This window comes from Wyeomyia smithii, chromosome 1, assembly GCF_029784165.1.
Source record: "Wyeomyia smithii strain HCP4-BCI-WySm-NY-G18 chromosome 1, ASM2978416v1, whole genome shotgun sequence".
Lineage (NCBI taxonomy): Eukaryota > Metazoa > Arthropoda > Insecta > Diptera > Culicidae > Wyeomyia > Wyeomyia smithii.
The window spans coordinates 86,189,694-86,202,122 of record NC_073694.1 but is presented as its reverse complement, the minus strand read 5'-3'; the positions used below and the strand labels follow the sequence as shown (position 1 = coordinate 86,202,122).

The following is a 12,429-nucleotide window of genomic DNA, read 5'->3' as shown; positions in this document are numbered from 1 at the left end:
ACTACTGCAGTATGTTGCTTAGGGTGGCAGCGAAAAGAGCCATGTCAAATTTCGAAACCGACCATGTACATTTTGTTTATTTGCCATCTGTGCAAAATTTAGCTCAACCGGACATGATTTAGGGGTACCTCAAAGCGCTCAAAATAGTGATTTTTCGACACTCGAAAATCTACCAAGGGGACAGTACAAAAAATTGGGTTGTTTAGCTATATCAGTTTTTTATATTATCTAAAAAAGCTGCATTTTCTAAGCCAAACGTGATTTTCAAAAATTTTCTATCGTTGTTCTTCGATTTTTAAATCACGAATTAAAACTGCTCGAAATCTACTCGTAATCGCTACAATGACTACCAACTGTCATTGTAGCGATTACGAGTAGATTTCGAGCAGTTTGGGCAAACTGTCATTGTAGCGATTTAGAGTGATTTTTTAATCTTCATTTCCAAGGACAATGATAAAAAAAAAAAATTTAAAATCACGTTTTGCTCAGGAAAATTACACTCTTTTAGCTGATATATAAAAATCAGAAATCCGTGAATAGCTAAACAACCCAATTGGGAAATCGAAACTTTTTTTCGATGCCAAACAACGTAAAAATCCAAAAAGTGTCGAAATCTCGTGTTATCTCGAGTAAACATTTTTGGCCAAAAATCGACCTTTTGGAACTTCAACTTTGTCGTTTTCTAGACAACCGAAGGCTTAATATAGAATATTCTAAAATTAGCTTCTGGTCTTTTTCACAATTCGTTCCAAACCAGATGTAAATTATTTCAATGTTCATTAGGTATCTTGAATTTGACAGTCTCAGAAGCTCGGTTTTGTCGTGATAACACCAGATCTCGACGTCTTATACATTTTTAATACATCAGGCATCGAAAAAAAGTTTCGATTTTCCCAATTTCATTTTTCCCCCTCGGTCCCCCTCTCCCTCGAAGGTCGAAAACTCACGACTTTGAGGCAGAGTCTATGTTTATATAGAGTCGCGCAAAGAGAAAATCTTTCGTTCGGCAACACAGTTTTTTGTATCATTTGTTGCCAAGAACTATACAGTTCTGTTTTTCACCATGTATAAGCGAATATTGTTTTTTGAATTTTCATCCACTTGAACACATTATCACCTTGTTCATTTACATTGCTCGGTACCCTTGTTTGACGTTGAATTGGTTCCTTTGATTTCAACTTTGCGCGACTCTATATTAGAAATATAGACTCTGCTCTGAGGCACCCCTAAATCCTGTCCGATTGTGCTGAAATTTTGTTCAGAAAATTTTTTTGGGCCAATGAACGAAATGTTCTTGGTCGTTTTTTTTTTCCATACAGTCATTGCCACCCTAATGTTGCTGATGCAAACTAGCAATACTCAAAGGGAGAGATATGCGAAGAGAATGTTGTGAGCCAAACGAACAAGAAAGATAACACATTGAAAGGTATTGCAATCAGGTACAATAAGGGATATATTTAATTATACACGTTTTTTATGTTTTATTGCTCAACAATGAATTGAGAATGCTATAAAATTGCTTTATCACAGTGATTTTTAACTGGTGGTTCACAAACCTTTTGTATGGTCAACAAAATAATGATTAATTAGGGTGAAAGTATATAAAATTAAACATAAACATAAAATTTAACACCTTCACGGTTTTTGTGATACACTTTATTATTCCCCAAGACTTCTACTGTCACCATCAGTTATACGAGTCGAATAAAAAAGTTAGTCAACATAGCGCTTCGAGAAGAGATCTGGCACCTTTGGCATGTGAAACCCAGTTGCCAAATCAGCGATTTTCTTCATCGCTTATCTCTCCCTCTGAGTATCTCTAATGCAAACTTGTTCACCGATGAGAAATAATTTCACCTAGAATAAAGAGGAACCCTTACTTTGGAACGTCGGAAAACAATGAATTTTCGTAAACTGTTTTTCGGATGTTTAGAGTAAACCTGTCGATTCGGCAATACAGTTTTCTTACCATTCGTAGCTAAAAACTATACAGCTCGTATTTTTCACCATGTATAAGCGAATATCCTTTAATAAAATTTTTCACAAGGTACACAGTTTTTCAAAGATTACAGCGCAGATGCTTTGTTATATGTCACTGAATCAGTATGGGTATTCATGTCGAGCTCGTAAACAAATACCCAGCCGTAAAAATACTCACCTCCATTGACGAGTAATGGAAGATACACAGTTTACGGCTGGGTATTCGTATACGAGCTCGATGTGAATACCCCTAGTGTACAGCAGTGTTACTGATATTCGCCTCTTACCACTCATACGCATTCATCTTGGCCAAGCTAGTTCGGAAAAAGCTCTCTTTGTATCTGTTCTTGAGCGAACCGAACAATGCCTTCGTTTTGATTCACCGCATGCTGTGTGTTTTTTTTTAAGGGGGGATTTGTTAGTAGCTCAAGTATTTATGAGAAATATTAGTAAATAATGAGTATGTGTGTCCAATCACAAATGGTGACTTCTCAACACTGTTAGAAATTTGTAATTTTAATTGTTAGGATTTGTTTGCTTTCGCAATTAGGACTTATCATTCGTAGGGATTTAAACCTACTTGTCAGAAAAGGGGAAGTAAACTTACAACTAACTTAATTGCTAACTTATTGGCTATAAAGAGAGCTTATCGTAGCAATTGAGGATTGCAACGATTTTTGTCGAAAATTGTTAATAATTTCATTTGACATAGCTTCTAATGGTTCAACACCAGTAACCGCATGCTGTGTATAAGCAGAGAATGTTCGTGTTCTCTGCTATTCCGTTTTGTCCGTTGTATTTCGCTCTTCCAGAAGCGAAGCCATCGTCTGCAAGAAGTGGAATCGACGAGCATTCATGTTGAAGCCAGGGATGCCACATGTACAGATTAATCTGTATTTTACAGATTTTTGGCCGAAGTAACGGTACAGAATCTGTATATACAGATATACAGATTTTCGTCGAAAAGTACAGATTTACAGATTTTTCGAAATTGACATTAATTTTCAAAAACACTCCAAATTTTATTTCATTAAATATTAAGCAAATTGAACATATTTTCTACCCCTCACACGTTTTAAGTTAAAAATTTTGTTTATGTACCATGAACACTCAAAAAATACAAAGTTCTTTATGTTTAAAACAATACAGATTTTTTTTACAGATATTTTTGTTCCAGATACAGATGCTCAGATTTTTTCAAAGGAAAACACAGATTTAAATGTGGCAACCCTGGTTGAAGCTTAGTTAAAAATTCGTAGTGAATGCAACTGGCCGTAGCAATGAGCCCGCCGAGTGGTTTCAGTAAAATTTCCGGATGCGGTGGAAGAAGGAAATCATTGAAAGCAAATACCGTTGCTTGATTGATTTAGACTCTGAAAGATCGTTTGTTTATATGGGGATGGTGAACGAATTTAAAATGCATGGGACTTTCAGAAATAAATTCAATATCCCGAAATAAACAAACTTACACTAAAACTTATGCAAGGTCGTTCGTAAAATTTTGCGCATGCCCACATCTCATCTTCCCGAAAAACGGAATATCATATGCAACATTGTATAAATCACATGTACATTGCATCTGCTACCTATTACATGTCACACATCACACGTAATCACGGGTGGACGAAGACTGATTTGAGCTGCAGGCGAAAACTGAATTTGGCGCCCCCCTTCGTTTTTTCGTTTACAGTCATCTTTTTTTTACGCGGGGGAAACGTACCTCGTAAAAAACGTATAAAAAACCGCGGTAATTCACAAATCCGCGTAAAGTAAACCACCAAAAAAGGTTATAAAAAAATCCGAGACGCTCTACGACCAGTATTTAAAATTGTCCTCTTTGACGGTTATTTCTGATCTTTCGGAGGGCGGAGATTTTTTTTAAGTCTTTTGCTCAATAAACTCAGAAGTTTTTGGTCCCAACCCGCATAATTCGAAAACCCGTGCTTTTTTTTTGAAATAGCACGGTATCGCGTAAAAATAACCGCGTTCTTTCGAAACGCATTAATTCAAAAAACCGCGTTAATTCAAAAATCCTTTTTTTTTGATGACAAATGTCTTAAAAATACTTAAAACGTCGATAACACTAGTTAGTGTTATCTCGAAAAAATATTTTTGCCAAAAATCGACCTTCTGGGACTTTTTTTGGGCAACCGAGGGCTTAATATGGAATATTCTAAAACTGGCTTCTGGTCATTTGCGAAAATCGTTCCAAACCAGATCTAGATTATTTTAATGTACATTAGGTATTTTAAACTTTTGTTCCATTAGGGTGGTTTGCAAGTAACCAAAATAAAAATGTAACCAATCGAAGAACAGCGTGCTAGAAAGTAATTTTTTATCCGTCCAAATTTTTCACATTTCTAAGCTTCGCTATAGTTTACAAAAGCTAATCAATTAAATTGTATTAAATATATCCTAATATTTTATAAAAGCGTAAATATAAAATATTTAATGTTTGTTTGAAAAACCAAGCGTCAAGCAAGCAAGCAAGACAGAAATCTTGTATACAAATCACGACAGTATAAAATTTTTGGTAATTTTTTAGAACGTATGTCGGCATGATATTAGCTGTAATCAATTATGAACATCCCTAGAACTTAGCATAGCCTGTTGACAATTGGCGTTTTTCCATGTGCTATTGTTTGAAACTTATATAAAAAATTTTCAAACACTCGCTACTCGCTAAATCAGTTCAGCAGTTCAAAAATAATGAAAAAAATATGAAATATGTAGTTGAATTAAAAACAAATTCAGTTGACACAAAGAAACTTTTGACGAAAGAGTTTCCAGTTCAATCGATCAAAGCTAAGTTTAGTAAAGCTCTAATGATCAGGAGATCAACAATTTTGAAAATCATGACTCCTCTTCAAGTACGTGAGAGTAAAAAATAGCAGATTCAATTAATTTTTGACACGGTGTTCATTCTAGAAAGAAACATGTTTGCAGGCCCGGATTTGAGGGGGGGAAAGGGGGCAGATTCCCCGGGCCTCCCGATTGAAGGGGCCCCCCTAGTCCTAGGGCGACCTTTTTTTTTTTGCTCGTCACCTTCCAGAACGATACCTCTAAATCTTTTAAGAAAAGAGGGCCTCACAAACAAATTTGCCCCGGGCCCCCAGCCTCTAAATCCGGCCCTGCATGTTTGGCAAATTTACAACGATTTTTGCAAGTTTTCATTTCTGCAACGTGCACTGATTTTAGTAAATTCACTCTATAAAATTTTTAATGAGTAAATATATTTATAATTCGCAGCTAGGTACAGGTCGAACTCGATTATCCAGAGACTCGATTATCCGGAATTTTATTTTTTTGGTGTTCGTTTTTAATTTTTGTTTCGGAAATAGTTAGGTGAAAATAATCAATGTTCAATTTATTTTTTTGCTTCTTAAGATTTTACCAATTTTCGCCTTAGAAATAATTTCTGGTTACGCCACTGTTAAATAAAAAAAATATTTATTTTATGTTTGTTAATCGCAAATTCGAATATTTTCTCAGTGATTCGATTATCCGGAATGATTTTTTTTGACATTCCGAATAATCAAGTCCGACCTGCATTGTATAAAAAAAAATTCATTTGATTTATAAACAATGTTTCAAAAAAAAATCAGAAGAACATATTCATAGTGGTTGATAAACAACGTGTCACTCTAAATTTTACAAAAACAACACTTTAAGGTAAAATTTCACTAAAAAACTCTTTTTGCATTGTTTTAATTCAATCAAACTGCTCTAACATGCATAATAGACTTGATAATTTATTTTCATTGAAATTACGCTTGCTCGAAAAAATTCACAATTTTCGTTCTCAGACTTTGGGCGGACCAGAACGGAGCCAACCGCACCGGATATAAAACAGACCGGAACGAGCTTGTTTCGATTCTTCAAACTGGGCCGAAATCCGGACGCAACTTTCCGTTACAATTTCGCACTTATTGAACAATTGAGAGCGTTTTTTATTGACTCGATAAGCAATCCTGGAAAAACAACCCACTTAATTTGCCGAAAATTTGGTTTTAAATCTTTTCGCTCCCACATTTGGCTGCCCCAAAGCAATGATTGACGAGCAGGCGAGTTTGATTTTTTTAAATATCCATCACGTCCTGTTAACTCTTTCTCGAAAAAAAAAAAATGTTTATAGACCACTCTGTTCCGTAACGGCTCATATATTCTCTACATAGCGCAAGCAATATAGACCATCTCACCGAATCTCTTTAACCTCACTTTTTTGACAGTTAGTGGTAACAATGTTTATGTTTGAGATTTTGTGCTTTTTTCTGGTGGAGCAATCGTGTGCGTAGTGAAAATGCTATTCAGTTTGTAATTGTTCTTAGCATACTGGCACCTCACGCACAACATTTAAAGCTAATTGTGGTCAGAATTGAAATGATCTGCTATAATTGAGAACTAAACTGCATCGTCCGAAAGTAAACAAAGTTACGAGTATCTGTCAAACTAAGGTGCGTGACGTCACCTTGCGATAGTCTATAGCCTTTCTTTTACACTGCTTTGTTCCAGCCAGCCACTAGCGCATCGCACTCGAGTTTATCGCTTCATGGCAGGCTTGCCAGATCTACGGATTTATCCGTAGATCTACGGATTTGTTCACTTCTACGGAAAAATATTTATATGGGAAATCCGTAGAAAAGAGGGGAAATCCGTAGAATCTACGGATTTTACCGAAATAGTTCTGGCGACGCTGCTTCATGGGGAGCATTCGCAGGGAGTGGGATTTAGCACTCTTCGTAAAGTCTTCGGCTTTTAGGTGAGCATTCGAAACAACCACGCTTCACGTAGTAGCAGGGTTGCCAATGTTCCAGTTTAAACTGGATTCCTCCAGTTTTTTTCAAGTGATCCAGTCAAACAGTTTATTCTCAAAATCTTCCAGTTTTTTTCAGATATTTTCCAGTTTTATTCAGTTTTTCATTCACTCCGATTGGTTTTCGGAAATATTTTTAAAACGGAAATTTTGTAGATTGATTTTGACAATTCTCAACAGCATTTTCAGTATACTATCTTCTCGCACGAAACACGGTAAAATAAAAGACGGCATGACATGGTTATAATAAAACCAAACAAATAGATTTTACCAGACCATCAAAAAATCTCCTATTTATTTTCTGTTGCGTAGCGAAGTCAGAAATAATTGAAATTTAAATTTCACTGATGTAACGGAAGGAAATGTTGCGTTAATACTTTTGTTAAATATAAAAGTAACTGGAAAAGCTCTATTTTCTTAATTTTGAGATAGATTGATTGCGTAATTTTAAATTGATCTTCCGCTGAGCTTTGCGCGCAGCGAAGTGCAAAGCTTTCTTGCATTTGTGGTTCCTGCTGCTGGCTCGCAAAATGCAACTGGAGAGACAGGAAACAGAAGCTAAGTATTGGTTTTGGTGATATTTCACGTCGTGTTTGAAACGGGATCAGAGTGAAATTGTGACTACCTATGTTAACGCACACAGCTTTTCTTCCATTCGATTTGAGCGGCATGTGAGCGAGAGAGAATTTGTTTTTTTTTCTGCCTTTTGTGCTGCTTACGACCGCAGAGGCACCTTCGAAGATGCCGATTTTCTGATTCTTTCTCTCTCGATCACTTGCTGTGTGTGTTGGGTAGCGCGTTCATGTGTTCATGATTTTTTTTACGTTGCATCAACTTGCAAGTTGCAGTAGGCTGACATGAGAATGTGTGTTCAGCAAATAGACCATCGCACGGTGACGTCGCGCACTTGCGTTTGACAGCTATTGGTGGCTTTGTTTGCCTTCGGGCAATGCAGTTTGGTTCTAAATTATAGCAGATCATTTCAGTTGTGACCAGTGATGCCACATATATAGATTTGTCTGCTTTTATACAGATTTCTTGCGTATTTTTCATACAGATATCTGCATGCAGATTGCAGATTTTCTGGAAATAATACAGATTTTTTTGGTTTTCATGGGGTAGTAAATTGAACTTCTTGATGTGGTTGAAAAGCGGAGATTGGCTCGGATGCGGTTCAGCGTGTCGTAGGTTTTACTATATTCATATGCTACTATAAATCTTTGAACACGCTAACTTTCACAAGATCGAATTGATAGTTTTACAATAGAGTTTGATCATCTATCATTCACACGCGACAAATATCTAAATGCTTCGTCTGTCATGAAGAGTTCTGATCGGTTACGGTCATATAACCATATTTAACCCTATTATTTTTATGATTTCCCTAGCTTTTGGACAAATGTTGATACACTTGAATTTTTTTTTTTATTCAATAATGTTTAAATCTTGTTGGATGCAATTTTTTGTTTTTGAATTTTAGGGGTTTGGATGCATGTAAATTTGCCAGTTTTCGAATTCATTAGGATACTTAGCTCATTGCAAATTATATTACAAGAGAAAAACGCGTTGTAGATCTTATATCCTCTAAAATTGCGGTCGGCTTACAGTTTCCGAATAAAGTTTAACGTCTTACGAAATAAAGCTACTCATTGATTCGTGAATGGGTAAATTGAGGTGTTCATGAGCAGAAACGCGTAGAGTCGTACGATACGTAAGGTAACCGAAATTACTTAACCTCCACGATTCGCTTGTATCCCGTCACTGCAAATATGATGAGGTTTCAAACATGTTGGCACCTGGCGCGCTTTCGTGAGTTCATATATCGAAGATCGCACCACTAACCTCGGGAAAGTGCGTGCACGTCGGGTTCAAAATTGGAAGGGTCGGTCAGTTCCTCTATTAGTACAAAGCTCGTTATTCCCGTCGTACTCCTAAAATCAATGAAACAAAACGTCTTAGATACATAGAAGATAGGTTCGCGAAAAATATCTTAGTGGACGAGGGCCCATAAATACCGCCAAGAGTTTCATCGTATGTAGAGAAGAAACGCGACAAACAACTAACACAAAATTCCTATACCCGTGGTGCTTGTGGAGTGTGCAGGAGTATATCCGGCCTCTAGTAACAACAAGTATCGAACTAACACCCCTTTCCTTCCTTCCTTTGATCTACGTTCTGGACCGGCAGGCGTCGGTACTGATCAGCATTATTGGAGATGCACATCGAAAAGCTAAATCCCAAGCAGGAATCACTAAATTCGATTTACAACTCCAATCGATCCTGATCAGTAACGAAGTGGCAACCGGTGGTGATCAATCAAGCTCAAGCTCAAGATTGATTGCGTAATTTTAAATTTTGCTGCTGTTAGAGGAAATTTTTCAGTCCATAATTTTAACAAGATGTAAGCCCAAAACAAAACAGTTTTCATTAAAATGAGTAATTTTTTGCGAAGAGTTAATTATTTGTAATTATTCGGTTTGCCGAAAGAACCCGATCAGAAGAGCATAACTAAAAAATTACAAAATTCTATCAACGCGAGGTACAAATAACATATTTTGATACAATTTTGAATTTTTCCATATAGATTTGATAACAAAATTGAATTTGAATGAGTTATAATAACAAAACCTGAAATGAAGTGGTTTTGAAACAAGTCTAACTATTTTTTCGTTTTTATCAAAACCTGTTGTTTCTAACAATGTTTGTTATTATACTGTTCTTGCCCTCTTTTTGGGAGCAAACTTCAAATGTGAATGACTCCGACAGGAGAAGGAGAGAAGCAAAACAGTGAATGATAGTGTTCGAGCACAAACTAGGGATGGGAAACACTGATGAAAGTGGCTATGGATTTAGCACGAACGAGCTACATAGGCTCACTAATGTAGAAACATTAGAAAATATGTCAAGCCAAATTTTCAACAAATTCCGACAAAAATCGTTGCAATCCTCAATCGCAACGATTAGCTCACTTTATAATCAGTAAGATAGTTTTAAGTTAATTTTAAGTTTTGTTTTATTTCTTTTTTTTTTCCTTGACAAGTAGGTTTAATAATTTTCCTACAATTACAATTACTTAACTGCGAAAGCTAATAACATTCAATAATATAAAAAAGCGTACAAATATATATATATAATTCAATATTTTTTGCTATAACGCTACGTTGTTATCTAGAGGAGGGTCTGCAGCTTTGTGACTGAATGCTATGTAAGGGGGGGGGGGTTTATGTATAGATATATTTTTAAGAGCCAAAAAAACTTTAAAGGAAATTTTTCCATACAAAATTGTATGAAAACTTTAATATTGAGTGCGAAATTTAGCTCCATCGATCGATCTGAAATTTTACACAGTTGTTAAAAGAACCCACAAAAAACATGAAGTATATTTAAGCAAGAAAATAACATCACTTTTTTTCTCATATAATCGTGTCCCAGTCTAATAAATATCTGTATAATATGGAGGCTTTTCTTTCGTTTTATCAGCCATAGTGAAAACAATAAAATGTGCTTCCCGGGTGCGGTTTTTGCATAGAAACAGGACACAACGTGTTTTGCAACCGAAAATATAACACTGACACTGGTTCCGATGTCTCAATCATCGCCTTTCGTGCCGTCTTTCTAACACTAACACTGACTGAAGGGTAGTTGCAAAACACGCCGTGTTGTGTTTCAAATATATTACTCAGTGCAGAGCGTGGTTTAGTCATGGCTGCTTTTTATATCACTGAATTCATATGCACTGGTGAAGGAACTATTCATCGTTGGTTATTGTTTCGTTTTTCATCATAGTTGTAAATTCTAATACATGTGCACTCTTTGTTTCCTTTGTAGGAGAATCCAACGTTTACACCTTGGGTAACATCGGAGCACATCGCATTGTCAGCACTAAACTGCCCTCAGTAGGCAGCTCTAGAGAGGCTATGACAGCGGCTGGTAATACAACTACACGTCTATTAGGGACGTTTCAGAAAGTTGATTACGTGTTGATCGTGGGATTGGCGGGTGGTATCCCCCATTACACTGACTATAAGAAACATGTGCGCTTGGGTGATGTAGCTATTTCCTTTCTCTCGGAAAATAACAGGAGCTTATTAGAAACAACCGAGCCGAAAATAACATCGGAGCCTTACTGTTATGTGTATAGCAATCAAGGGGAGATCAAAACGTATTATCCAGTCGATGATGGTTTGCAAAAAATTGGGAAGTCACTTCAGATGAATGAAGACGGTAAAAAACCATGGGAAATTTACATCAAAGAAGGTCTCATAAATCTCAGCAATAAAAGTGAGAATGATTTTAATCGACCTGCTGCAAACACGGACAAGCTGTACATGAACATTGGTAACAAGGATGTAATCGAAGTAGCACATCCAGTGTCACAAGATGATGTTGACGGAATTCCCCAAACTCGGCTACATATTGGTCCGATTGGATCTGGAGCTGATATTATCAAATCGGATAACCTTAGAACTCTGTACTCGCAACAGTACGGTCTTGTGGCAACAGACGTAGAAATGAATTCTGTTCTCGATAGCATTGTAGGAAATTGCAGAGAAAGCTTTATTTTGATAAAAGGTATTTCCGACTATAAAGATGGTACCACGTCAAAAAAATGGCAAAACTATGCATCGCTTGCTGCTGCTGCAGTTATGAAAACGATAATCTGTGCATTGGATGCACCTACCAATGTTTGAAACGTTTGATTGATAACAATCATAAATCACCATTGCAAGTTGTGGCATAAAAGAACCAAATACCTAATTTAGTTTGTTGTTAGTGCTTATAACTGTTTCATACGTTTTACCGTAGTATAACTATTATCACAAACATTCTAGTGCACAAGAAGAAGACTATGTAAAGTAGAATTTTGTATATTTGGTTTATAATATATTAATTTATTCTAAAAGCCGTATTTTAAGTACTTGTGATTCTCTACCATTTTTATTGCTTTTATAGTACCTTTCACAGAAAGAATATCTTCAGTAGCATCAAAGATGACAAGAGGAAGGTTTTCCACACTTGCCGTATGCAGGAGACACGAATGGCGTTGCGTGTGAGCAAAAAAACCAACTGATTTATATGCTGTTAATCATAATTTGTTTCTTGTATACTTGACTGTTTCTTGTATACTTGACGTCAAAATCATCAATCATGTTTACAACCAGTTACTTTGCCGAAGGTTCCCTGCATGTTATTTTTGGACTCAAATTTAAAAATTTAATGTCTCATTGTCTAGTCACACCAACCGCACTGCAAAAGGGAACTGCTGCCACGTCGCTGTGAGAGACTCAAGAACCAAGCTAAGTCATTCGGCGCAGAGTCTACACACCAAAATCTGTATAGAATTTTCAGCAAAAAAAAAAAATGTTGAAAATAATCAGCAAAAAAAAAATGCTGAAAATAATCAGCAAAAAATTTTTCTGCTGATAATCAGTATTCGAAATCCTGTTTACCGAAAATCAGCAAATCGCCACTAATAGAGGTTTCCCGTCAAAAATTTTTATTCGCTCAAACGATGTCTTTTAATTTTTAAAATCGATCCTCATTTAATTTTTTTTTCTTTGGGGGTTGTAACTATTGAAAAAAAAAAATAAAAAACCAAAAAATGCACATTTTACCCCATCCGTCGCTTTTGATGG

The 12,429-nt window shown here is 36.1% G+C and overlaps 1 protein-coding gene across 16 annotated transcripts in view; it reads left to right on the top strand.

Annotated features, from left to right (window-relative positions):
* LOC129725766 (uncharacterized) overlaps positions 1–11,696 on the top strand; it is a 98,047-nt gene extending 86,351 nt beyond the window's left edge. For all 16 annotated transcript variants that reach the window (XM_055681991.1, XM_055682026.1, XM_055682001.1 and 13 more), the window contains one exon: positions 10,622–11,696. In XM_055681991.1, coding sequence (XP_055537966.1) covers positions 10,622–11,484 — 863 coding nt within the window. In that variant the 3' untranslated portion in view covers positions 11,485–11,696. The remainder of the gene's footprint in view (positions 1–10,621) is intronic.
* The last annotated feature ends 733 nt before the right edge of the window (positions 11,697–12,429 follow it).